The sequence below is a fragment of the Mycothermus thermophilus genome (assembly GCF_041956435.1).
Source record: "Mycothermus thermophilus strain CBS 625.91 unplaced genomic scaffold VTJ04scaffold_6, whole genome shotgun sequence".
Taxonomy (NCBI): domain Eukaryota; kingdom Fungi; phylum Ascomycota; class Sordariomycetes; order Sordariales; family Chaetomiaceae; genus Mycothermus; species Mycothermus thermophilus.
Genome location: NW_027191432.1, coordinates 303,290 through 329,482, shown reverse-complemented (window position 1 = coordinate 329,482; position 26,193 = coordinate 303,290). Strand labels below are relative to the sequence as shown.

General features: G+C 57.2%; 10 protein-coding genes across 10 annotated transcripts; 5 read left to right on the top strand and 5 right to left on the bottom strand.

The window, feature by feature from the left end:
* Positions 1-1,980: 1,980 nt before the first annotated feature.
* VTJ04DRAFT_8522 (uncharacterized protein) lies at positions 1,981-3,829 on the bottom strand (the record flags this gene model as incomplete). The annotated part of the gene is made up of 3 exons (XM_069366969.1): positions 1,981-2,096; positions 2,175-3,542; positions 3,649-3,829. The coding sequence occupies 3 exons, from the start codon at positions 3,827-3,829 to the stop codon at positions 1,981-1,983; spliced, it is 1,665 nt and encodes a 554-aa protein (XP_069215344.1).
* Positions 3,830-4,539: 710 nt separating this feature from the next.
* On the top strand, positions 4,540-4,788 carry VTJ04DRAFT_8521 (uncharacterized protein; the record flags this gene model as incomplete). The annotated part of the gene is made up of 1 exon (XM_069366968.1): positions 4,540-4,788. The coding sequence occupies one exon, from the start codon at positions 4,540-4,542 to the stop codon at positions 4,786-4,788; it is 249 nt and encodes an 82-aa protein (XP_069215343.1).
* Positions 4,789-4,809: 21 nt separating this feature from the next.
* Positions 4,810-6,190, top strand: VTJ04DRAFT_8520 (uncharacterized protein; the record flags this gene model as incomplete). The annotated part of the gene is made up of 3 exons (XM_069366967.1): positions 4,810-5,460; positions 5,525-5,715; positions 5,773-6,190. 3 exons carry the CDS (start codon positions 4,810-4,812, stop codon positions 6,188-6,190), a joined length of 1,260 nt encoding a protein of 419 aa, XP_069215342.1.
* Positions 6,191-7,164: 974 nt separating this feature from the next.
* On the top strand, positions 7,165-10,455 carry VTJ04DRAFT_8519 (uncharacterized protein; the record flags this gene model as incomplete). Its single annotated transcript, XM_069366965.1, has 1 exon — positions 7,165-10,455. One exon carries the CDS (start codon positions 7,165-7,167, stop codon positions 10,453-10,455), a length of 3,291 nt encoding a protein of 1,096 aa, XP_069215341.1.
* Positions 10,456-11,088: 633 nt separating this feature from the next.
* VTJ04DRAFT_8518 (uncharacterized protein) lies at positions 11,089-11,496 on the bottom strand (the record flags this gene model as incomplete). The annotated part of the gene is made up of 1 exon (XM_069366964.1): positions 11,089-11,496. One exon carries the CDS (start codon positions 11,494-11,496, stop codon positions 11,089-11,091), a length of 408 nt encoding a protein of 135 aa, XP_069215340.1.
* A 79-nt stretch (positions 11,497-11,575) lies between these two features.
* VTJ04DRAFT_8517 (uncharacterized protein) lies at positions 11,576-12,885 on the top strand (the record flags this gene model as incomplete). Its single annotated transcript, XM_069366963.1, has 3 exons — positions 11,576-11,963; positions 12,071-12,617; positions 12,690-12,885. The coding sequence occupies 3 exons, from the start codon at positions 11,576-11,578 to the stop codon at positions 12,883-12,885; spliced, it is 1,131 nt and encodes a 376-aa protein (XP_069215339.1).
* Positions 12,886-13,908: 1,023 nt separating this feature from the next.
* VTJ04DRAFT_8516 (uncharacterized protein) lies at positions 13,909-15,144 on the top strand (the record flags this gene model as incomplete). The annotated part of the gene is made up of 3 exons (XM_069366962.1): positions 13,909-14,255; positions 14,568-14,632; positions 14,693-15,144. The coding sequence occupies 3 exons, from the start codon at positions 13,909-13,911 to the stop codon at positions 15,142-15,144; spliced, it is 864 nt and encodes a 287-aa protein (XP_069215338.1).
* A 689-nt stretch (positions 15,145-15,833) lies between these two features.
* Positions 15,834-19,976, bottom strand: VTJ04DRAFT_8515 (uncharacterized protein; the record flags this gene model as incomplete). Its single annotated transcript, XM_069366961.1, has 2 exons — positions 15,834-17,922; positions 18,076-19,976. The coding sequence occupies 2 exons, from the start codon at positions 19,974-19,976 to the stop codon at positions 15,834-15,836; spliced, it is 3,990 nt and encodes a 1,329-aa protein (XP_069215337.1).
* Positions 19,977-20,022: 46 nt separating this feature from the next.
* On the bottom strand, positions 20,023-20,235 carry VTJ04DRAFT_8514 (uncharacterized protein; the record flags this gene model as incomplete). Its single annotated transcript, XM_069366960.1, has 1 exon — positions 20,023-20,235. One exon carries the CDS (start codon positions 20,233-20,235, stop codon positions 20,023-20,025), a length of 213 nt encoding a protein of 70 aa, XP_069215336.1.
* Positions 20,236-22,826: 2,591 nt separating this feature from the next.
* VTJ04DRAFT_8513 (uncharacterized protein) lies at positions 22,827-25,799 on the bottom strand (the record flags this gene model as incomplete). The annotated part of the gene is made up of 1 exon (XM_069366959.1): positions 22,827-25,799. One exon carries the CDS (start codon positions 25,797-25,799, stop codon positions 22,827-22,829), a length of 2,973 nt encoding a protein of 990 aa, XP_069215335.1.
* Between the last annotated feature and the right edge of the window lie 394 nt (positions 25,800-26,193).

The following is a 26,193-nucleotide window of genomic DNA, read 5'->3' as shown; positions in this document are numbered from 1 at the left end:
CAGGTCCTCCTAGTTGAATCTCACTCGATGGATCGATGGGAGTTGAGGCTCAGCTCAGCTCCCGTACCACCTTCGGCTCCAATCGGCTCTGACTCGAGCATCACGACTCTTCACACAGGCGGTTTGCCAACGCGTTGTAGGTGCTGAACACCATGCCTGACTTGGCTGATACCTAGGTAATTACCTATCCCCGCGTCGTGATGCCAAGATGAAAAGGGAAACCCCTTTGGTCTCCGGTCCTCCCTCTCTTGTCTCGAATTCATCAACAGTCCAAGGGAGACTCTCCCTCGCGAGGCCAACTCCACTTTGGGTAAAAAGGAGCTGCTGCCTCAGGCATTGATGGGCAACAGCTCGAGATGGCATAAATCCTGGTCCCCCTCAGAACCTTGTGCGGACATCATTGACATCATCATCTCTCTCCTTGATTATTTCGTATAATTAGTACACCGGATGGTCATGTTTGCTTGTGGCTTCAAGCTCGGAAGTGCGCCACCACATAAACCTCCGGGCAGGGAAACCGTTAGGACAGGGACCTGACATGGGCGAAGTAGCATAGCCCCTGAATTTCAACGGTGAGCTGTGACAGTCCTACCTCAAGGTACCTTATGTTCCTTGAACGCTTCTCACTCGTCCATCATGTTCCCAGGTCATTGCATATGGTATCCGAGTCGATATATCAATTTGGGATGTGGTATTTGCTTCATTCCCAGCACCAACAACAAAGGTCGGAAACCACACCACGATGCCCGTGATGGAGCCAAAGTCCCCGGCGTGCCCGGTGACGTCGGACTCAGGAGGGCATCTCATCCCAGTCGTTCGTACGTCGTACAGATAAGCCAGGCCCAAAATATTGAACACATAAACATCTCGAGTTGAAAAACGACAAACGCAACAAATGAGCTGACAAAAACACCTACATTAGAGAAAGTCTAGGCTGTGATGCAAACATCAACGGTATAGCCGTTCTCAGTTCGGTCCCGTCACCTCTCGATAATCATCCGCCCACCCTCCATGTTCGAGAATATCGTCAATGATCAGCAGAGGTACCCGGCCAACCTAGGGCAAACTTTGTCCGCGCGCGCATACAACAGGAGCCTCGTGATACACCTGATACTCCTGATTCATACAACCTACATACCTACCTCTACCTAGCCTTGTGTTACCTGTCACCTGTCACTGGCGCATTGTGTCACACAGTGAGTTCACGCCAAATCCGGCAGATATATCAGCTATTGTCTACGTCCTTTTACTCCTGTATCGGCAAACGCTTGCTTACCTGCCTCCCCCATTCCCGGAAACGGTCTGCTTTTACCTCAGGGAGGTGTGCTTGTCTCCGGCGCTTCTGTCACCAAGACATGATGATATGCGGTACCTTTGGCTGAGTCGAGTTAGTCATGTCATGAGTCCACTCAGAGGTGTTGGCGGACGAAAGGCGTCGAGAATGACGACAATTCGGGACTTGCTGATGTGTAGAGGCGTCCAGGATCTTACCTCTCCAATAGGTAATATACTCTTCGATCCGGGCCAACACTGTCTCTTAACCTACCGTCATCTTTGACTCCAAGAAAGAGCAAACCGCAAGTGCTAGCAATACGTTGGCCAACTCTCATCATCTTGTGGTTCAAATTGAACGGAGAACAGCTGTACTGCTTTGACACCACGCGACTTGCCCAAATCCTCTACAATCATCCCTTGGTAATCCTGGGTTAGAAAACGAAACCCAATACCAGGCGTTGGTTCATGTCTCGATATCAATCCGAGCCAACGATTCCCATGTGTCCCATTTTCTCCTTTTGCTGCTGTATGCTCTAGCATCTATCGACAATAAACCAGAGCAGCCATCTGCCCATTCCATGACGTTTTTCGGATAACCCCAATCCCGTGAAGTTTTAGATGTGAAATCTCACCTCTAGATCAACCAGAATTCACAAAACACTTGGCAATTTGGGTAGCGTCCCGTTCGCCGGATGTCATTCCGTCTTACTCGTCGTCCTCCTCACCCTCTCCACCGTCGCTACCCCCCAGTGCATCCTCCAGCTCCTCTTCAGTCGCCTCGAGGCCCGAAGACGACATGAAGTTCTCGCCCTTGGCCTCGGCTGCAGCAAGTCAGTCAGCATTTGTTACCCAATGTACCCTTCAAAAACGCAAACCAGACAACAACAAGAAAAACTCACTCTTAGCCTCAACAAGCAAATTCTCCTGGACCTCACACTCGGTCAGGACACAGCCATCCCCAATCTCACTGCGCTTCCCCAAAATGCAGCGCGTCAGCTTGCAATTCTTGCCCACCACCACACCGTCCATGAGCAAGCACTGCACCAGGCGCGCGCCCTCGCCGATCTGGCACCCCGCGCCGATCACGCTCTCCTTGACGTGCGCCTTCTCCTGCACCGTCACGTTGTCGCCCACCAGGGTGTCGGGCCGCGTGATGGTGGTGCGCGGCTTGACGCCCTCGGGGTAGGCGACCTTGCGGGCGTGCGCGAACGGCGGCACCTCGGTGGCGCCGGGGGCGAAGTCCTCGAGCGCGGGCAGCTTGGCTAGCTGGAGCGAGACTTGAAGGAGAAGCTGGGAGGTGTCGACGCGGCGGATCAGAGGCCCGTCGGGCAGGCCCGGGTGGATGTAGGCAACCATGGGCGGAACGGGAACGGGCTCGGAGGGGGTGGCCGAGTCGTTACTGTCCTCGCTGCTGTTTTCTTGCGCCGTGACGACCGGGTTCGGGGCGTCGGTGGCGGTTGTGTCGACGTCGATTTTGGGGGACTTGGTTGCGTCCGGGCTGGCGGTTCCATCGGTGTCGTCGTCACCTGAGGACCGCCGGAGGCTCTTGTCTAATCCCAGCTTTGTGGACAGGCCTTTTTGCCAGCTCGCTTTGGCCCACCATCCTATGACGTCCTCGCTGATACTGTCGAAACGCTCGTTGTCCCTGACGAACTGCATAACCCAGTGCGGGAAGATGTAGATATGAGCGTCACGGTGGGTGCTCAACATCTTGACACGGGGGTATTGCTCGATAAGGCTCTGGCGAACATCGTATCCTTTCTGCTCCTCAATGAGATCCTTGAGGGAATCGGTTGGCATCGAGTAGACAACTTTCTCGAGGTGGGGGAAGAGCGAGCCCTTGGGGGGGACCACCGAACAAGACGACAGCGGAACTGTCGCCACAAAATCCGTCTCCTCGCCCTTCACGGGGTTGACCTTCTTGGTAGGGTACCAAACGCCAAGGCCGCCGCTCCTCGGGCTGCTTGACTGTGAATCCTCGTCATCCACCAAGTCGTCGAGGCTTGCCGACTTGACCATCCATGCTTGGAGCAGCTTATCGGGACCGAGCTCGCAGACCAGGTCGCAAGGGAGGACAAGAAAGTCGGACTTAACGATTCCCTGCAGCTCTGGGAGGCGAAGGATCTGGGCGGTCCCTGTGTTCTGGTCCAGGTCCTTGGGCGCAAGGAGATCGGGCCTCGGCAGGGGTAGGCTCGTGAGGAATGGGTTGGTCTTGAGAGCAGTGTCAATGGCGGCGGCTGCTGACGGAGGACACACCAGGGTGATGTCTGTGAAAAAGTAATGATCAGCATTGTGCTATGGCCTCCGCGACAAAATCCATGGGTTTCATAATGGTAAAGAGTATGACTTCCGCGACGCAGTCTTGGGACATACCAGTTATGCCAGCCCTGTAGCAGAAGTCGAGAGGATACCAGACCATGGGTCGGTTGGCGATAGGGAGAAGAGCCTTGGGGTTCTCATCTGGATTTGTCATGAAGGTTGGGAATGAGCTTCCGGGGCCGCAGAGGATGAGAGCCTGGAGCCCCGGAGTCGCGATGTTGACGGCGTGGGGCATGGTGTTGAGCTACCCAGAGCATTGACCGACGGAAGAACTGTCTATCAGTACTGCCCCGCCTTGAAGGTCGAACTTGGACGCTGTGAGGTTGTCGCGGACAGATTGTTAAAAGTGTGAATATGGGGATGATTTCACAATTTCCAGCTGGTCGAATTTACCGTAGCTGGGTTTCGTTTTAAAGTTGTTGTTTGAAAAGTCGTGTGGTTGAAGAAACTCACCACTCCAAAAACTCAGAATCAATGATTGAGTCACTCAAGCAGTGTGTGTGAACATGAAAGTCAATTCATTGTGCTTGGCCCCACCTCACATCCCACTTCCCATTTTCGGACGAGCAGCACCAACCCTGACTTCAACCCTGGCCCAACCCTGATCTCTGTCTCTGGTCCAACCCTGACGCTCTGGTGGTTCGTGCGTCCAACCTCGAGTCTGCTCCAGGTGAAACCGGGCAATGTGGGTCTGTCGAGAGCTGGGAAGCTGGGAAGTGGAGACCTCGGGATCCCCTTGTCAGCGCTTGGAGATTCGCTCTTGGCGTCAGCTCCAGCCCGGTCTTGGGATTTGTTTTCCTTCGCCCGGCCAACCACCAGCCTCGGCTGCATCCCGGAAATGGAGTTTGCGCTAGGGGGGCTGCAGCGGCCGCGCGCATCAACAGAAGCCGACCGACCTCCTTCCCAGCCTTCGACCCGCCCCGACGCTGGACACCCTCCAGCCACATGTTTCTTCGCTGGAAATCCACCACGCTACGCCGAGGAAAACGAACAAGAGAGCGACTTTTTTTGACTAAGACAGACACCCCCCCTCCGCTCTGTCCCGTCTTCCGGCCGCCCTGCAGAGGGACGCTGCCACCATCAATTCAACGGACGTCGCAACGTTGCGTCGGACAAGATCATCGAACCCGCCCGTGCCCACGCCCGCGCCCGCTGTCCCGACACTCTGTTCCGCGCGTCGCCAGAACGCCATGATCCATTCCTCCTCTGCCCCCAATGTCACCGCCGTATGAGTCGTCCCGCCGCCGTCGCGGGGTATGGAGCACCTGGGTTCCCATCGCCGTGACCTTGACGGTTGCCACGGTCGGTGTCGCCGCCTGGATCTGGAGCCAGACCAAAGAAGACGAAGAGACCGAGCAGCCCAGCGTGTACCGGGACCTCGACTACAACGATGCCGACGACAGCGACAGCAGTAGGGAAGGCGCCGACCCCAAGATCCCGCCCGCCTACGGTGGTGCGCGAGCCGCTCCCGACTACACCGCCGCTGCCGATTCTGCCAGCTCCGGCTGGGCCGCCCTGCGCCGCACCCCGAGCCCCCAGCAGTTCTTTGACACGGCCAGGAGGACCGTAGCCGCCGGAATGTCGGCGGCGGGCCTTGCTGTGGGCAGCGCCCTGGCGGCTATTCGGGAGGAGGACAAGACTGCCTATGCCGATCATGAGACGTGGTCTGAGGAGGCCGAGGCCAAAAAGGACAGAGCCGTCGCCGAAGCGGTTGTCGCTGCCGCTGAAGCAACATCTGTTGCCCCGGTGTCCCAGAGCAAGGACATCAGCAAGGACTCGAACAAGCGCCGGAAGAAGGTGGCCATCGTTGTTTCGGCGGACACCCGGTTCGACAGCTTCGACGCGGACGGATTCCATGAGCATGCTGTAAGTTTTGCCGGAAATTCCCGACCTTCAACAGGAATCGAGGAGCTAACCTAACCCTCGACAGTCTATCCTCTCTTACATCCCTCGCGACTTTGACCATTCCAAGATTAAGCTCTATGTTCTGATCTACGCCCCCAGCCTGAAGGACACGACCCTGGACGCCTCGGCCCCCCTCCCGCCTCCGTCTCTGAGCTCGTCTTTCTCCAACATTGACCACGCCCAAGCGCAAGCGTCGGAGGAAGCCCGGAGCCCTGTGTACGTCCTTTTCTTGTAATTTTCTCGGCGTAAGCTTGATTACTGACGTCATAGCAGGGTCGGCGCTTCCAGTGCGGACGCAGCCTACAACTCCATCTACGCGCAGGCGCAGTCCCTCGTCGAGAAGGACAGCCTCATCCTGACCTTCACGTCCCCCAACGGCCACGCGCACATCCTGCGCCACATCCAGCCCGAGATCGTTTACTTGCAGGAGTCGCTCGCCGGCGAGGACGGCAGCGTGGTGTCGGCCCTGCAGACGTGGATGCGCCACGACGTGATCCTGGTCGTTGGCGCCGAGAGCGGCGATGGCGGTCTCGCCGACAGCGATTCCGAGGCCGAGAAGCCCGGCAAGGAAAAGCAGAAGGAGCTGTGGTGGCACCGTGAGGATCGCGTCGGAAGGGGCCGCGGCGTGGTGGTGGTGGATGGCCAGAGGGTGCAGGATGATTGGATCCGGCGGGTGTTGGGACGGGAGTGAATGGGGATGGAAGGAATGATGTCGGCGACGGTGACGATGATGATGATGACGGTTGGATGGGCGGTTGATTGGATGGAAATGTATTTAGTTATGATGATTGATTCCCATGATGTACCTAACTTGACGTTGTGAGTATCTACTTAGGTATGGTACTTGCATGTTGTGAGGCCGTTTTGGGAGATGGATCTACGTACCTGACCTCCCTTCATGTGAGGTTGCTGTCCAGTGTAAGTCAGCGCCAAGGACTCCTTGTCATCGATGAGCCCCAGACTGGGCCGCCGTCAAAGAGACGAGGCATGCAACAGGAGGTCCATAACAGTCGAAAATATTTTTTTCCTCTTCATATTTCAACACTTTTCGCTGTTATTGTCAGTCATATTTGTACATGTCTGAGCCGTGTCATTGAAAAGGGAGTCACGTGATGCGGCGGCGGCCAAGACGGAAGTCTGCTCCTTGACCCATCGCAGGCCAGGGACGGGATCGCCAAAAACAGCACCCCACACCAACGTTCAACCGTCATCAGCAGCACCAGGTCGACACGAAACCCATCGCGTTGACGTCCATTTGCAACGGAATTCATCAAAAGAAACACTTGATTCTCATAAAGGCCAAGTGCGCGACGCGAATATCTATTTTATTCCGCCAAATACCCCGTCGTCGGCGAATGAATCCACGTTTTGGCTTTGCGCTGCCGACGCCATCATCTCGCGCGCTGCTCCCCTTTCTCCATCGCGACCTTTGAACCATACCATCGATACCCTCATCGTCCCGATCAACATTATCCATTCTCCGATTACCAACACGAACCCAGGTGGCGCACGCCGCCTAGTGGGTGCCGAATATCTACCCTGCCAGCGCCGATTTTGTCATACATATTTTACGCCATTCCACCACTTTGGGACACCCGCGCCCAAGCATCATCATCCGGTTGAGCCTCGAGAATCTGCTGCCTCTCAGAGGCAGGAGCCGTCTCGATGGCCCCCACGGTCGTCGCCTCGCCGGTCGTGCCCGGCCCAACCAAGGTTAAGCGCCCAATTCCCCCGGGCATACAGACGAACGGCGCTGTCGCATCACGATCATCACCCTCGCCTTCCATGTCCGCAAAGCGCGCTCCCCCTTCGGCCACACGCCCTCCATCAAATCCACAGACAACGGCAAATGGCGCCACTCCGGTATCTGCTCGCCCTCCCAGCCGACCACGGAGAGATGGCCCAGGAGTCGCGTTGTCCAAAGGCCCCAGGAGCGCCGGGTTGCGATCCGGAAGCATCGCGACAGATGCGCTTGCGTCACCTGCGGCCGAACCGCGTCCCTACGTCGTCACCGACTCCTACATCCTCAAGAAGTTTGCCGGGAACCCGCCGTCTCTCATTGTCCACCTATTTCAGACTCACTTCCGCTTCGATCAGCAGGAAGGCATGTTCCAATATCATTCTCCCATGCGGCTGTTCCTGGAACACTTGAGGTCACGAACCGTCCCACACGACATGCTCGAATACTTCACACAATGGGGGGTGCCTTTTTATGATGGCTGCTTAATCGTCGAGGTGCACGACCACAAATCTGTGGCTCAGGCCAAGGATACCGCCAAACCCTCTTCGCCAGCGAACAAGTCCGTTCCCTTCTCCGTCCACAACTACAACCAGTACATCACCCCGTCGCCATACGTGCCATATCCTAAGGAGAATCTGGCGCAAAACGGCACATCCACCGAAAACCCGGAGAAGACGGAGGACGAAAAGGATAAAGAGAACGCGCCCACGTCTAACGGCACCTCGGATGAACAGAAGAGCAAGACTGCTGCTCCCAAGCCCAAAATCTACACCATTGTTCTGCACCCGACGGAGCAGAGCCTGCAAACCGACCTCATCATCAAAGCGACCACGCCCCGTGGCGCCGCCGACGGGGTTCCGCCAACACCCCATGCCGGCGTGCCGCCCACTCCAACCGCGGCGAGTATGCCGCCTCCTCCCAAGAAACAGAAGCGAGAGCGCATGGAGCTTGACGCTCGCCACATATACGACGCCGAGGCCCAGATCAGGCTGGCGACAATGGCGCCACTCGATCTGGAACCGACCAAGAACGCCGAAGAAACCATCGCCAAGCTTGAGGCGCTAGCTCACCCTGACCATTCGCACAAGCCACCGGAGCCCAAGGCGCGCAAGAGGACGGTCGCCGAGATGGCGGCCGACGAGGCTCTCGCTGCAAACCAGGAGCGTTTCATGCTTACGCTGGACGAGCGCTTGTCATCCAAGGTCGCTGGGGCTCAGGGCGGCGCGGCCGGCGCCGACGGAGATGCCCAGGCCGGCCCGGCAACGTGGGAGCCGAGGTTCGAGAGGTTCAAGCTCATCGCCGACATCAAGCAGCAACACGCCGAGAAGCGCGAGCAGGAGAAGGCCAAACAGGCCGAACAGGAGCGCAAGCTCGCCCAGCAACGGGAGGAGGCCCAGCGCCGTGCTGCCGAAGCAGAGCGCCAGCGGAAAGAGCAGATTTTGCGCGAAAGACAGGAGGCTCAAAGGCGGATGCAAGCCGCCGCCCAAGCTCAGCAAGCCGCTCAAGCAGCCCAGGCAGCGCAAGCAGCTCAGGCCGCTCAGGCCGCTCAGGCCGCCCAGCAGGCTGCTCAATCCGAGCAGGCACGGATCGTTGCTCAAGTCCAAGCTCAGCAAGCAGCTCAGGCTCATGCCGCTCAAGCTCAGCTGGAGGCACAGGCTGCCCAGGCGCGGAACCAGGCTGCACAAGCCCAGCTGCAGGGCCAGCAGCAGCCGGCTCCAGGCCAGGCCCAAACTCAGCAGCCGGGTACTACCGCACCGGCTATGGGCACGCCTCACGCACATGCTGTGCAGAACAGCCCATTGCCGCAGGGCATGACGGGCGGCCTACCGGTCAGCATGGCCCAAGCACAAGGACGGTTCAACCAGGTGTCGTCTCCGGTGGTGCGCCAAAATACACCACAGAACGCCGCGTCGTCTCCTATGGGTATGGCAGGCGTTGCCATGCAGCACACCAACTCGAACATGGGACAGGCCGGCAGCCCAGCGAGGCCGCCGTCGGTTGTTCAAAACCACCCGATTGCGGTACCCATGGCGCCCACAATGTCGGCGCGCGGCAGCCAACAGAGCCATGCGGCGGGAACCCCGCGCATCCCGAACTCGACGCCGAACGTGCCACACGCGACACCCATGACACGGCCGCAAGCAGTTCCGACTCCGCGCATGACACAGGCCAGCCCGCCAGCAGGCGTCTTGACGCCCGCCCAGGCGATGGGTCATGCCATGGTTATGGGCCCTCAGGGCATGGTTCCCATCCCGAACATGGCCGCCCAGATCGCAGCGCAGCAACGCATGATGCAGCAACAGCAACACCTGCAGCAGATGCAGCAGAACGGCATGGTCAACGGCATGCCGACCGCCCAGCACCAGTTCGCGCAGCAGCAGCGTTTGTTGCAGCAGCAGCATCTCCTGCAACAGCAACAGCGGGCGAGCCAGATGATGAATCCGGCGGCACAGGCGCAGCTTGTTGCCCAGTACTCGCAGCATCTCAACCAACTGCAGCAGCAGAATATGGGTTTGAACCCAATGCAAGCTCAACAGGCAGCGCTGCAGCGACAGTTCCTCGCTGCCCAGGCGGCGGCCGCGGCCAGACAAGGTCAGCCCATGATGGGCATGAGCAACAACATGGCTCAGGCCCAACTCATGCAGCAGATGCTGGCTCAGCAACAACAACAAGCCGCAGCACAACAACAGGTAGCGGCTGCTCAGCAACAGCAACAGCTTCAGCTCCAGCAGCAACAGCAACAACAACAGCAACAGCTTCAGCAGCTTCAGCAACAGCAGCAAGCCGCCGCCGTGGCAGCAGCGCAACAAGGCCAGCCAGGCCAGCCGACGCCGCACCAGCAGCAACAGGTGGCCATGCTGCTCAACAACCCCAACGTGCAGCAGCAGATCCGCAACCTCGGGCAAGCCATATTCGCCAAGAACCTGCCGGCGTTCACGGCGCAGTGCCAGGCGGCCGGCATCAACGGCCCCATCCCCGAGGAACGGCTCGCGGAGTTCCGCCGGCAGTGCGCCATGACGGCGAGGACGACCGTCTTGAACCAGCTCCAGGGACGACTGGCGGCGGCGGGCGGTGCGGGAGCACCCGGCGGCGTGCAGGTCGGCCCGATGAATATGCAGGCTGCGCAGATGGCTGCCCTGCAGCAGCAACAGCAGGCGGCACAACAGCAAGCTCAGCAGGCCGCGCAGCAGATGGCGCTGGGGCAGGGGATGTGAGGGGTTGTTTGGTGAGAGGTTGTGGATGGAGAAGGACAGGGAGGAAGAGTCGTTGGTGTGTGGTGCGTATGGTTATAGCATGATACCAAAGTTTATTATTTGTTTTTTTGGGGGGTTGATTGGGAAAAGGAAGAGCAGCGGTTTGTGGAGGGGAAGGGGAGAATTGTGTGTACATACATCCATGGATGGGTTGCGTTTTGTTGTTGCGTTTTTCGGGCTCTTTCTTGCTTATACCCTGGGTGTTAGGTTGCCTTTTGAAATGGCGGGCACGGAGACACATTTGATTATTCGGGCATTCTGGGCGGTATTTATTAATACCTGAGCTATCATGGCGTTGGGAGGGTCACAGGTTGCTGGTATTGTTCTTTACGATGGCTCATGGCTGGTGATGCTGACTGGCCTTGGGGGATTTTGGGATGTAGAGGTCTACGAATTACCTCGAGTAGTCATGTGGGGTTATGGGTATATGTGTCACTGTAATACATTCTGTGAGGTCTATTTTGATTAGTGTCATTTGTGATGTATAGTATCCCCGATTACCATGATCATGTTGTTGAGTTGGTGTTGGTTAGCTAAGGTAGTCTAGGCGGGAGGCTGTAGTTGGGTGTTCACGTGACATGTCACGAGGCAGTTTCAGGTGCCCGATACAGCTGATGACGGAATGGCGGCCGTCGACGCTGCAGCTGCAAGACGGTCACGGCCATCGCCATTGCCTGCAGGTCTCCCTTCCCGATTGGACTTGGGCTTCTGCGGCGCGACGTTCAACGTGGACCGTGGATTGTGGCTGTCGTCATCAACCTTCCATTTCCTGGAGGTGTGCCGTCTTGCCTGTTCCAAAGACTTGCTTTCCTGAAGGTTGCCTCGTCTGGTCTTGAGCGTCTTCTTCTTTTTTGCTGTCCAGGCGAGCCAAGCTTGACTCGGGTACCTTTGGTTCTGCTTGGATCCCAGATTCAAGATCCCAAGTCCTCCGTCTCCTCGACTCGACGGTTCTAACGAGACGATCCGACACATAGACACAAACGACGTGACGGTACCATCCATCTCGACAGCGGCAGAAGCAGTCGCATCTCTGACATCCCCAACGACAAAACCGCTGAAGTTTACTCGTACACCACACACAATGAAGCGTCCATCAACAAGTCGAGCAGCGGGCTGGCCGTCCGCCGGTACCCTCTCCACCACCGCAGCCACCGCCGCCGCTCTTCTCCTCGCGACATCCCCCGCAGCGGCAGCGGCGGTAGCAGGATCAATACCCCCTCCCGCTGGCGCCGACGTTATTTTCTCAACAACAGCCGCCACAGCAGGGTTACCCGCCTGCGACAACATTGTTGTTGACGGCGACGGCGGGCGCAAATACAACCTCCAGCCGCTGGGCGGGCCGCACACGGTGGTGACGTACGAGTATGCCAAGCCGACGCACCTGAACACGACGTACACGGTGGATTTGTGCGCGGGGTTGAAGGCGGAGGGGGGCAAGGAGGAGGAGAGGTGTCCTGATGGGACGAGAGGTGAGTCTCTCTTACTCTTGGTCTGTTTGGGTTGGGTTGGTTGGTTAGTTGGGAATCTATGCAAGGGGCGCAGTTATCCTAACGGTTATGTCTTTGTTTTGATACAGTTTGCGCCATAACACACCGCTGGGATGTCAAGGAAAACAAGGCGACGGCCGTCGAGCGGGTTATTCCCATTGTCTCCGGCGACGAGAAGGCGATTACGTGGGAGGCGACAAAGCTTGCGGCAAGCGGCGACAAGAAGGAAGGCCTGAAGCTGACCCTCACGGGCGCGTCGACGTACCAGCAGCGCAAGCAGCGCGCCGTGATCGAGTTTCGATGCGACGCCAATTTGGTCGGGACGGAGAACGAGTGGGAGAGTATTGATAAGTACAAGCCCGCCGGTGGGAAGGAAAAGAGGGAGGAGAAAAAGGAGGAAAACAAGAACGGGGATGAGAGCACCCCGGAAAAGCAGCTGAAAAAAGACGGCGCGGCGCTCGTTTGGGAGGGATACCGCCGTGAAAAGGACGATTCGGGCAGCGGCGAGATGGATACCCTCTACCTGACGTGGTACACCAAGCACGTGTGCGACCAGGCCGCGGAGCAGCCCAAGCAGCCGGAGAACGGCGGCGGGGAGAGCAAGCACTGGGGGTTCTTTACTTGGTTCTATTTCCTGTGGGTTTTCTTCCTTCCCTAACTTGATCCTGCTGACGGTTCTACATGGATATGTGCTAATACCGACAACAGCATCTTCCTCGGCATCGCGGCATACCTCATCTTTGGCGCCTGGCTCAATTACAACCTGCACGGAGCGCGCGGATGGGATCTGATCCCGCACAGCGACGTCATTCGCGATCTGCCGTACTTGATGAGGGACCTGGTGCGCAACCTGCTCAACACGCTGCAGAGCTCGGGGACGAGGGGAGGATACTCGGCGGTTTAAGGAAGGGTGGTTTTCCCGAAACCTACCTGTTCAAATGTATGAGTGGTCAAGGTGGTTTGGTTTGGTTTGGGTGTTGGTCTGGTTTTGAGGTATCTTGTACGTGCTAGGTATGGTATTTTCTATCATTATTTAGATTTTGTCTAGCTGGGAGCGGAAACGTTGTGATGAGGATGGGAAGCTCTATCGGCGTTGGTAGTGATGGTGATGCTGGCTTTTCTTGAAATAATGATAAAACAGAAACTCTACATGGAGAGATCTGACATGGTCCAATATCCATCCTTGTATGTACAAGGAATTTCTATCAAGGGAACTCGTGATGTGTGAATGCCTCGACTCTTGGCTGGAGGCTGGAGGCTGGAGGCTGGAGGCTGGGTGCCGTCTTGGGCTGTCCGTCACATGCCTCGAAGTCGCAACACCCTAGCTGAATGGCCCGGGGATACAGTTGACTTTGGCATTCTTGCATCCAACTTCTTCTCATCTCACACTCAAGCTACCGCTACAACGTATCCCCACTCAGAGTTCAACTTTGCCTTGTTTACTCAATCCATCTTTGGATTGCATTGCGATTTTTGTCTTGGAGCTAGGGAGCAGGGAAGTAAGTAATCCGGTCCGGGGAAGTGGGTCTTCCGTCGCCGAGCAAGCCGAGGTCCAAACACATGCGCAACGCCATCCCAAACAAACGGCACGAGAACGGCACTTGACGACCGTTCATCCAATCCAGCCACTGGAATCCGCATCCACATTGACGAAACGGGAACCTACAGTAGCCGTTAACCTTTACTCTCTTATCCATCTCACTCCGGAGCATCTCACTCTTTACTCGTACATATCAAATTGTTGATCCAGTCCAGATATATATATATTCCCGTCCCCCAATCCTTGTTAGACCTTGGTCTTCACGGACGTGTTTATATATATACTCCGCGCACCCATTACCCTCCCATCCTCAATCCTCCCCGGAATCAACAACCCCAACAACAAACCACCACATACTTTCTCATCTCATCTCACCTCACCACCACAATGGCCGCCACAACCACCAACCCGGGCCCGGGCAAACACCTCTTCACCATCCCCATCCCGCCGCTCGGTCCGCACCCGGGCGGCGCCATCGTCGCCACCGAGCCCCGGCCCAAGGTCTACCTGCTCACCTTCACCTCGCCGCCCGACAACCGCCTGACCACCGCCTCGTGCGACGCCCTGCTCGACGCGCTCGACATGATCGAGTTTGGCGGCTACGAGCCGGGCGTGGTGGTCACCACGAGCGGAATCCCCAAGTTTTATTCCAATGGCTTGGATTTGGAGCACGCGATTTCGACGGAAGGGTTTATGGATGGGAAGTTGTATAGGGTGTTTTTGAGGTTTTTGACGTGAGTATTCTTTCTTTTCTTTCTTTCTCTTCCCTTGCTTTTGGCCAGGTCTCTGGTATATATGGATTCTGCGGTTTGGTTAGGGTTGGATTTGGATGGGTGACATAGTCTTGAATTGGCTGGAGTTTGGTCGATGAGAGGTTGGATGTTGTTGTGACTGCCTCACTCAAGCCGGAGAATGATGTTTAAGCGGAGATATTACTTTTGTTACTCATCTGGTCTCCCTCTTCATCCGTCCAGGCCATGAGAAGGCCGGTCACCGACGAGACCCATCTCTCTGTCTGAGCATGACAACTAACTTCCCCCCTCCAGCTACCCCATGCCCACCATCGCCCTCATGAACGGCCACGCCTTTGCCGCCGGTATGATGCTCGCCAGTAAGTCCCGCCCCATTCTTCATCCTCAAACATAATTTACATACTAATGCTCCCCGAAAGTGCACCACGACTACCGCGTCATGAACCCCTCCAAAGGCTTCGCCTGCATCAACGAGCTCGACTTCGGCGTGCCCCTCAAGCCCGCCATGTCGAGCATCTTCCGCCTCAAGACCCCTCCCCACATCTACCGCAAGCTCGTCCTCGAGGCGCACCGCTTCCCCGGGCCCGAAGCGGCGCAGGTCGGACTCGTCGACCGCGCCGGCGGGCTGGACGAAGTGTTCAAGCTCATCGACGAGCTCAAGCTCACCGGCAAGGCCAAAACGGGGATTTACGGACTGCTCAAGGCCGAAATGTACCGCGAGAGCGTGGCGCTGCTGAGCAAGGAGGGACACGAGGCGGAGGAGAGGAAGGAGAAGGAGCGGGCGAGGAGTGAGGAGGAGAGGAGGGAGAAGGGGGAAAAGAGGGTCGAGGAGTTGAGGAGGATGGGGGTGGAGAAGAATTCGAAGTTGTGAGGAAAGGACCTTTTTTGGGGGTACCTAGGTGTCTCGAGCCGGAGTTCACAGCATGGATGGATGATTGGAGTTGAGGGAAGGATATTCGGATATCTGCCTGAGAAACATGTACTGTATATACGCAGCAGCAGCAGCAGCAGCATCGGGTTTGTACTCTCTCATGAACAGGAGGTGTATCATAACCTTACTCTAGCACAACACAAAGATCGAACTATAACACATCAGACACTTCAGGCAAAACAACACACCAAACTTCCCAAGTCCGGTCCCAAGAGAGCTGGAGAGCGAAGATCATCCGGGGGTATCTATCATCATCATGACCTATTCGATCCGAAAGACACCCCTCAGCCGTAAATAGACAACAAAAAACTACCTAATACACACATACATACACGAAAAGTCATCAACAAACACAAAACATAAAAAGCCAAATACATGGCGATTCCCGGTGTTCGAGATATCACCCGTTTCTCCCTCTTTCCTTCGTCACCTCCCTCCTCAGCATAACACACAATTTCTGTACTCTCTTTATCCCGTCTTCCACCATCCACACCTAGCACATCTGGGGAGCAATATGACGCAGATCAGGTCAGGCAGGTAGGTAGGTAGGTAGGTAGGTAGGTAGGTAGAGTCACAGCCCACCAAAACTTTCTCCTCTACCCCGTCCTAACCTACACCACCCTTCACTTTCACTCACTGACATTCCCCTCATCCTCATCCTCCGCCTCCGTCTCCAACCCCACATCCGCATACAACCCGCCTCCATTCTCCGCCCCTCCCCTCCCGCCCGCCGCCCCCGTTGCTCCTCCCGACACAAGCCCCAGCTCGGCCCTCGTATCCCTCTGAATCCGCAAAAAGTACTTCCTCAAGCTCCTCAACCCCCTCAGGAACCCCCTGTCGGGTTCGTCCGGGTACCGCGGCGGGCAAGGGCGGTCGCGCGCCGACAGGTCGCCCGCCGTGACGCAGTTGGCAAAGTCGGCCATCTTGAAGTCGATCTCGCGGGGGTTGCGGCGGCGACGCCGGCGGTCTTGGATGCGCGCCGTGGGAGGTTGGGTCGTCGATGAGGACGGCGGCTCTTCGGCGTCGGTCGCGAAATCCGTCGTGGAGTCTTCAATGTAATAGTTGTTATTATTACCATTAGTATTGGTGTTGTGGCTGTTGCTGCCGGAATTGGAAGTGGAGGGTTGATTGGTTTCCGAAGCGGCGGGCTCGCCGTCGTAAAACATGAGCAGGCTCGCCGCGTAGAAGCGGTAGCCGCGCAGCCGCTTGATGATGACCTCGAGCTCGTCGAGCTTTTGCAGGACGGTAGGGATGTGGCGGAGGATGCTGGCCCGGTCGACGCCGTCGTACAGGAACCGCGTCAGCGCCGCCTGGAACTCGGCGCCCTTCTTGAGCTCGCGCCCGTAGTACTTGTCCTTGAAGATGTAGCTCTGGGTCTTGACGTCCCACACCTGCAGCCCGCACAGGCGGACTCCAAGTTCGCGCGACGTCGTCTTGGCGCACTTGCCTTGCTGCGATTTCTGCTTCTTCGGCGTCGCGTCCACGCCGTACTGTCGCGTGCCCATCTTGAGATCCATGATGCACGGCCGCTTCATGCCCGCCGTGAGATCCTCGAGGAGCAGGAAGTACTCGACACGCGAATCGCGCTGCGTCTGCGCTTCCTTGGGGTTGACGGGACGCGGGATCTTGGCGATCGGCTCCAGAGGTCCCGACTGCACAGGGGACGTGGGGGGATGAGCAACAGGCGGCGATGGCTGGCGTGACGGGTCCAAGGGCGCCTCAACGGTAGGGTTGCTCTCGGACGCCGCTTTGTCGCGTGCAGGCGATGACGGGCATACGTCCACTGGCGCGCCGGCGTCATCTGCCTCAGCATAGTACTTGAGCTCTCCCCGTCCGTCGCGCACATCCCGGGGCTTTCGGCGCAGTCCGGTGCCGGAAAAGCGGCGCTTCTTCATGCGCGCAGCTGGTGACGAGTCGCCGCCCAGAATTTCGGGCTCGGGGGCACTAGTCCCGGTAACGTCATGAGGCACCGCCTCGTCGTCCGTATCGGCAGGGTCATATGCTGGGAACGTCTCGCTGCGGCTGTATCCGTGGGCACCACCGTTCAACCTGCTGCCAGGAGGTAGACAAGGCGGACCCATCGACTGGGACCGCTTTTCGCCCGAGCTGCCCCCGTTGACCTCTGGTCCAGGTGGACGAATTGCTGTTTGTTGAAGCGCGCGCCGTGCTAGCCGATGATGCGCCCTGCGGTTGCGATGGATCGCGATAGGCTGCTTCAGGAACGCATCGTTGAAGACCTCGTTGCGCAATCGCTTATTCACCATGGTGGCGCCCCAGCTATTGGGTCTTTCCTGGCCCTCCGGACGCAAGCTGTCGTCTTTCGAACCTGTGGACGAATCCCCATTCCCTCCGCCTGCCTCACATGTTGCCGACGCACTCCTAATGCGACCTCGGAAGTTAGGGAGGTTGGCGGCCGGCTGGAGGAGGCTCCGCGGGAGAATGTGCGCATTGTCGACAAAGGTGACCATCGGAACCTGATTCATCTGAGCCTTCATCTTGGCTGACTGGCTGATGATGCGTGACGGTTCCGAGCTGCGCCTATCCGGTGTTGGCGGCACAGAATCGTCGGGATTAGCTGTTCCACCATTGCTTGTCGGCTGGGCGGCGGTGCCATCGGCCGTCACCTGAGACCGTTCCCCGGAAGCAGCCTCGTCGCGTTTCAAGGTTGACTTGCGACGCGGCTGCTTTTGAAAGGTGACGTTGAGTACACCAATGTACCTGACTCGGTTGTTAGCAGCGATCTGTGAATAGAAATGAAGACAAAAATAACCGAATCAAACGAAAACCGAAAGAAAAATGAAATAAAAAAAACAAAATAAAAAATAGAACCCCCGAAAGAAAGGCAACAGAACAAGACACAAAAAAACATACCTAGGGAGGAAAGCCAACAAGTCGCGATGATACCTCTCCACTTTTTCGTAGAACTCATTTTCGCGCTTATTCAACTGTTTGCACACGGCACGACGTGAAAAGCGCCACAAGGTAGTGTGACCACCAACTTGATGCTTATACGGGATGAGTTCTATGGCCTCGAGTGGTCTTTGGTAGTACTGGTCTTGGGCAGCATCGTCATGGTACTCTGCAGCCGGATGGGACAGATATGAAGACGAGGAAGAAAAAGCAGAGGGTTCACGATGGTCAGTAAGGGCTGAGGCGGATTCATCATCAACCTGCCTGGAAGCTAACTCTGGAGCTACACTGGGATACGCGGGTGGTTTGGGAGTGGTGGGGGTATCCAAGTCCAGGCTCTCATCACGCGGCTCATCGTCCACCTCGGGCTCATCAGCCTTGACCAGCCAAGGGTGGAAATCATCAGCATCATGACGTGAGTGACGCCGGGATGGCGCCATCCTTTGGGGTCCCCTGGATGCGGCAGAGCGTTCTTGCGCCACATCGGGCTCCTTGTGCGGGAGAAACACTGCTGACGAGATCTTTTCCTCTCCGGAATCCTCACCTTCCTCGCCGCTTTCTCCAGCGCCGACGCTGAGATCCGACACTCGGCGTGGCTTTGGCCGGGGAGTTGGGGGCCCGGATCCTGGCTCCTGTTGTCCGTCTTCCTCGACCACGGCGGGTTGTGATTCGCCACTTTCAGTATGCCCTCCTTGCTTGGAATCCACGTCCGCCTTGGATGCGGACTTCTTCGGCCGATCAGTCCGGTCTGCAGCAGTCTCGTCTCCGGGCGCACGCGGCTCAGAGGATTGCTCCTGGATGTTGGCAAGCTTCTCCCCGCGACCGGGCGACTTCTCGCGCGCAGTGCGGTGGTCCTTACGTCTTCCCTTCTCCTCGGGAAGGCCGGCCTTGAAGAAGCGCAAGCTGTGGCTGGCCTTTCGGCTGCGATTGTCGCGCTCAACGCCGGCGAGGACCTCCGAGATGGATTTCTCGACCTGGCCATCTTCGCTGTTTTCCGGGTCACCAGCACCAATCCACGCACGTGGCTGAGGCCGAACGACCTCCGATGGCCTCGCGTCGTTGGTTACATCATGGGGCTTTGCTGGTTTCTCAGGGGAACCAGCAGCCACCCCGCGGCTTGGCCGATCCTGTTCTGCTGCCCCGTGAGAGGCTGTCCTCGGCTTGTTCTTGGACAGGGAATCGTGGCCGCTGAGCATGCAGCTCACATCGCCAATGTCGAGCCTGGCATAAGCCGGAGACAGGACGGTGGTCGTTGAGGTGGCAGTCAACGTCGGCATGTCGGCGTGTCGCGAGGATGGCCGCGAAGTCGAGGTAGTGCGACTTCCCTGTGTGAGATTATCACGGTCTTGAGGAACCGCACCGGCAGTTCTCGAGTCTGCAGTCCAAGGTGTGGCGTCTCGCTGATCGGACAGAGATATCTGGTGGGACAAAGAGGAAGGGTTGGAGGGTTGGAATTTATAGGATTGCTGGGACGCGTGGTCGGACTGTGCCTGTCTCGGAATGCCGCGTGCTGTTGCAAGAGCCTGGGTCAGCAACGAAGGGCCTTGGGGCCTATGCAAAGTGACCGGAGCCCGGGTGTATTTGACAGGATCAGCATGGGCAACGGCAGATGCGGCAGAGGACCCGGTGACTGGAGCAGCCTGGGACCCGGTGCCGGACGCGCCGTGGTCCCCTGCTGGGAGGGGTGGTGTTGGTGGTGGTGGTGGTACTACCGACGAGACGGGCCCTTCCTGTGTTCCCGTTTCTGGAGGGCACGGTGGTGGCGTCTGCGTCTGGGATGGGGTCTCGGTATGTGCAGGCTCTCCGGCTGTGGTCATGGTCCCGGTACTGTCGGCGACTGGAGCATCCGGGACTCGACTCATCGTTGCGGCGTTGGTGGCCGCGGCATGCTCGACGGTAGTGGGTGGGCTAGACATGAGTGAAACATGTGGCGGCGCATGGGGAGATGCGCTTGCTTGGAATCGTGGTCTGAGATGCGGTTGTCTCCAAGGTTTCTTCGGGGTAGTAGTAGTTGGGTTGGTCGATGAGATCTTGACGGATGGTCAAACTGGATGGACCGGGAGAGGGTATCCGTGGCTCGACAACGAAGTACCGGGAGTGGTGTGTCGTGCAAAGGTACATCAGGTAAGGAACTGACTGAGTACAGGCATGACTTGCCCCGGATGCACTGTGTCGGATAAGGTCACCCCTCGTGTCTCGGACCCCCAGACCCAACGTTTCTCTCTTTGTTTTGATGCCCTGGCCGGCGGACGGAGAATTGGTGAGCGAATGAGGGATCCGGGGCCGTGGTCGTGGCGGTTGTGGTGGTTGTTGTGAGTCGGGAATCGGAGAATGGTGGCCGGGTGGAGAGATAGCAAAAGAAAGGAAAAAGCGGTGCAAAGTGAAGTTGGGCAAGGAATGGCGGACTCTGACGCAAGGGCTGCATCTGCAGGTGGTGGCCACTCGGGGCCGTTCGTGTGTGGTGGGGAAATGTGGGGCTCTGATCCGTCTTGGCCGCCTTGGCATCTCCATCTGGACCGTCCATCGAGCCCCATCCATCGGCCGTGTGCTCCGGGTTCCTGCCGACTTCTGGACGGAGAGGCCCCCAGGCAGGTCAGGTGGCCCTTTGGGTCTCGTGGAAACAGTCAGATTGGGTTCTCCTTGCTGTCCGGAGTTTGTCAACATGGACATCTGTGTTTTGCAATCTCCATGGCTATCAAACACATGGAAAGGGCGGCCTCGTTGATCTCCGGTTTGCGGAGCTTGTTATCTCTCGACGGAAGCTGTCGTCCAAGCCTGTTCCGTGTCTGATGCAACCAACCCGGAAGCGAGCCGCAAGATACGGCAGCCATATCATCGACACTATCATGACCACATGCTCCCCAGGAAGTCCAAGAAACGGACAACGAAGCTCAGTTGAGGGACTCCCTGGCTATCATTGACATCCCATCCATCCCATCCATCCCATCTTCGAGAATACCCATCCAAAATACCCATCCTGTTGGCCCAGGATTTTGACTTCCAAGGTTTCTGCCGAGCAATGGGTCCTTCAGGCATCGGGCAGATGTAGCATGTACAAACATGTCATTCTGCCTCAACCGGTAAATCATGAACCAATCAACCGAAAACGTGCTTCCCAGAAACCCCAGAAACACTCACACCGGTTCGTGACGGCAACACGGGACTTCGATCTTTACGACACACAAACATAAACCCTGGTTATATGGCCCAGATCCTCGACGGCATTATTTCTTACGTCTTGGTTTGACCTCGTCAGTCCTCTTCACATCGCAGAGGCGTCCATCGTGACGAGTTTCATCGAGATGAGTCCATGCTGTGTACCCAGAAATCTCGCATCTGCGTCTGAAACATAGGAAGGTATATTGGGGAAGAATCCCAGAGCAGAACTGCTACAGTCTACCGCCATCTTGCTTGATATCCCAATCAACATACTCCCGAAGAAACACATCTGGTATCGTGGTTCAAAGCAGGCCGGATATCAGACCATTCACTTGGCGACAGTCCCGCCAGTCTTGATCCCTCCGCAACCTAACTCCTCATGATCAGGATCTCGTCCAAGCCTCCATTCAACTTCCCTCACCTCAGCATCCGTCCTGCCGCTATTAGTTGCCCCAGCGAACAAGAAGAGCCTCAATAGAACCAGCACACCCCCCTCTCATTCCTCTTTTACGAAGCTTCACTCTCCGCGAGGTTACACGACATGTCTCGGCCCGGGCACCACCCCTCCCAACGTCGGGACTGAGGTGTGAGCTTCAGGTTCAGGTACGTCAGTAGAAGCATGTACATCCCTTCGCCCGCCAGACCCAGGCGTGCCGTGATCTGCTGTGTTTACATGACGGCCAATGGTTCGCCCCATGTGAGTCAGGCCTTGATTCTCCTTGGGACATAACCTTCCGGCGACATCTCGCTCTCCTCCCAAACTTTCATTATCATGCCCCGTTTCAGCTCCAATCCAATTAGTCACGTGGCGGAGGTATCGCCGAGGATTGGTCAGGACAGTGTAGCTTGCTTTTCTGTCTCGAGGGAAAGGGGTAGGCAGTTACGACTCCAAATCGGTTGAGAAGCAAAGGCGCAAAATCCAGTGAAAAAAGGCCATGGAAAAGGTAAGCTATTTTTGACTCGTGGAGCTTTGACAAGTCCACCGAGGACAATATCAATCCACGAGGAACAATGTTACTACCTGACCGACCCACCGACTGTCTGCCTGACCATCATGATTGGCAGATAATTGAGGTGTTTTATGACACACTTCATCCCTCCAGCTGATATGTTGCCAGGCATGATGTATCTTGCTACTAGCTGACACGGACGAATGTGCGTGATCAATTCCACTACCTGAACTACCACCAAGAGCAGAAACACCCATTCCCATACTCTTCCCCAAGCACAGCCCTGACTTCGGTTCCATACAGTTAGAAGCACAACCTGGAATATGCGGAGGAAAGAGATTTCAACCAGAAAAGTATGGGACGAAAAGCACAGAAAAAACGGAAAGTTATCGGCCAGTTAGGGCATCTGAGTCTCGTATTTGCAGAGTTGATAGAACAGCACAGTACAGTAGTACACTACATAGCCACTCCAACAGGCAAGCCCCTTGGGTAAGCTAAGTGCCGCTGGTAATACAATTCTTTTCTCAACCAACCGGGACCAATCCTCCCAGCTGGGCACTTCTTAACTCCATAGGTATCTCAAATAAACGATTAAACAATCAATCAATCCCACACCCCCGAGTCCACAAACCCCAACGACAGCCCAGACTGTGACAAGCCCGAGAAGCTGGACATCCCCATCCCGCCGCCAGCAGCGGTGGCCGTAGCCGTAGCTCTCACGCCGTTCTCGCGGGTCTGACGATCAAGTTCGGCATCGAGATCCCAGGTAGGGCCGAGGAATTCGTCCAGGTTCCCCATCACGGCACTGACGTCATCGACCACCATCTCTTCTTCCACCTCTTCGATATTATTCTCGTCAACCCCTTCCGTCCACTGAGAGTCGACGATGTTCACCTGCCCTTCTTGTTCCTCATTTCCCCCTTTACAAGCCGCCACGGCGCTTTCTTCGTGTGAACTGCGCGGCTGGTTTTCTTCATCCTTCCTCTCATCCCCAGCGATCGCGGCTGCCGCCTCAGCAGCAGCGGCATCCGCCCTCAAGAACGCCTCCGCCATCTCCCCGACACCCGGGCTGGGACACACTTGTCGGGATTCGCTGGGTAGGAGCCGCTTCGTCGGCGGCCGCGTTGTCGTTGTTGACGACGAAGCGTTGGTAATGACGCGTAGTGGCGTCGTGCCGATACGACGACTCGTGACGGCGGCAAAGTGTTTGCCGAATTTCTGATTTGCAGCGGGGAGCTCCGATGTGGAGAGGATGCTCGGCGGCGGGGAGGTGGCGCGCGGACGGGGGAGCGAGGCCATCTCTGGTTGAGAGTCGACTGGTGAAAGATCGTCCTTGTCCTCGTAACCTTCTTCGCCTGGGAGGGGAGCCCAGGATACCCGTTTCGCGGCCTTGGGCTTGAATGGGTGGTGCTGGGTTTTCTTCTGCCGTTTGGCTTGGTTCGTGGACGGGGCGGCCCAGGGGTTGGAAGTCGCGGCTTCTTGCAGAAGTTGAGTGCTTGGCAAGGGATCCGCGAAGCCGGAAACACGGCGACGTTTGGCGGGCTGCGGGGACGGGGTCATGAATTCTTTGAATGATTTCACTGAGAGCGTGAAGTCAGGGCTGGGGAGGCCGGAGTGCTTCTTGTCCGGTGTCGACGGGCGGGGAGGTTGACGCGGAACGTTGCACATGTCCTCCAGACGGTGGGGCACCGGGGATCGAGCATTGAGATCAGCTACTGATAGAACATGGCTGTTGGCCGGGGACGACAGCGGATTGAACAGTCGGACCTCTGGTGCCCGAATTTGAGAGTCGCCTCGAGCCCAAGGACTCTGGACAGCGGGCGGCCCCAGCTTCATCTCCGACGGACAGGGCTGCGAGAGGGGTAGCGGAACAGAGTTGGCAGCGGCCTCCACGATGTCGTCCGCTGCCCAAGGGCTCTGCGCCTCTGGTGCTGTGGCGGGTGGTTCATGGTTGATCACAGGAGCTGATACCTCCTCGGAGTCAGGGTTGGCCAGCTCGTTCGTTTGTGACTCGTTTTCTTCGTTCTCAGCCGCGCTCGCAGGTTCGCTTTCCGCCATGCATTGAGATACTTCCGCAACCACTGCTTTGGGATCCGTCGTCTTCTCTAGCTTGAGTAATTTATCAGTAGGAATCTCTGGTTCAGGAGCAACCTTGGCTTCCTCATTGTGCTGAGACATATGGTCGGCAGAGGGAGCGCTTGGTGCAGCCTGGTCCAGAGAGGTAACCGAAGCGCCGTGGCGCGGTTGTTGGGAGTTCGGAGCACATGATGACTCCAAACCAAATGATGCCGATTGTGACTCTGCTTTGGTGCGAAGCTTTTGCGATTTGGGCCAGAGAAGCTTCCTCGGGGACGTTTCCACTTCGGAGGGAATCTCCTGGGACTGATTCTCAAAGGAGAAGTGGCCGAAGCTGGGGAACTCGGCCGAGATAGAAGCTGATCGGGAGGTAACCAAGGTTGGGCCGTCAATCTGGGAGAGGGATCCCGCATCGCCTTGAGCTTCCTCCTCCTTGGCCTGCTCGTCATCGTTCCCCCCCGGGAGAATGGCGTTAGGCTGAGTAAGAGGTTCGACAGTCTCCTGGTTGTGTTCCGCAGCATCACAAGCAACAGGCTTTGGAAGAACTTTGGAGACTGGGGCGGGTTCGCTGCCATGGTTATCGGTGGTGGGTGGTCGAGGAACCTGCGCAGGCTGGACCACCGATTCCGAGGATGTCTTGGCGCTCAGTACTGGCGCCTGGGCGTCACCGCTGGGTGTTTCTGCAGACCCAGGGGCTTTGAGAGTCTCGGAGATGCTGGTAGATGTCACTGGCATCGTGTCGACAGCAGTCGACGAAGTCTTGACAGCTGGTGACGCCAGCTTCTTCTTGGATGCCCTGACAGCACATGGCGACAGAGATGCAGCATGCACGCCTGCGGCATCGCCCGCGACTGACGACGAAGTTGACGCGCGAGAGCGGCCTCGTCGCGATATTTGTGAGAGGCTTGAAGCAGTCGATGGGATACGCACACCAACGGCATGTTGGGTTGCGTGACCCGAGTCGAGAGAGATGGGGTTAAGCTTCTCCTGGGCATCCGGTGCACAATAAGCGGGTTGGCTGCTTTCGGCCACGACTTGGTCTCGCCAGGTCGATATCCTGTGGAAAGTCTGGGGATCCAAATAGCGAGAGACATGGTCGTCCGGAAGGACGGCGCCATCTTCAGAGCCGACTTGTACGGGCTGGGAAGACTCGAGTCGCTCGGCTTCCCCTCCAGAATCGAGTCGACGTCGTTTTCGGGATGGCTCGGATCGTGAAGTCGACTTGGGGCGTATCCAGGGGTTCACCCAGCCCGACTCCTTGTCAAAAGGTCCACGGAGAGAGGCCGAGAGGATAACGATGGGCTGTCCTTGGAGGAAGCGGCGGGCATGCATCTCGTAGCGGGCACGGCGCTCGGAGGGGCTGTCGTAGGCCTCGTCGTCGGATCCATGGTAGATGATGTCGTCGGGATCACAGTGGGCTTCGCAGTAGATGGGCTCGTTGCCAAAGTTCTCGGGATGCAGCCACTCGCGGGCGGGGTCCCCGTATGCAATCCGCGGCATGGTGAGTGGCCTAACAATACATGATCCTTCCAGGTGGTTGGTGAAGCAGTGAATCGATCAATTGGTTCGACAGCGGACAAGTGTGGTGAAGGACGCTGAATTCAACAGGCTGGTGGTGGTTGGAGAGATAACTCGGGTACCGGTAGGTGGAAGATGGAAAATGTCGAATCTGGATCAAGACTGAAGTGAAAATTGAAGAACTGGATGAAGGCTGAAGGTGCAGATTGAGACAACGCCGTGGGCCGATTGCCCCAATTGCTCGGCTTGACCTGTTTGGAGATGGCGGCGGTTCCAGGGTTCAGGTCCAGGGCCTGGTTCAGGTTCAGGTGGCAGATCCAATCTGGATGGAGGCTGAAAATGGAAGTGGAGCGCGACGCGTTCAAGACGCCAATTT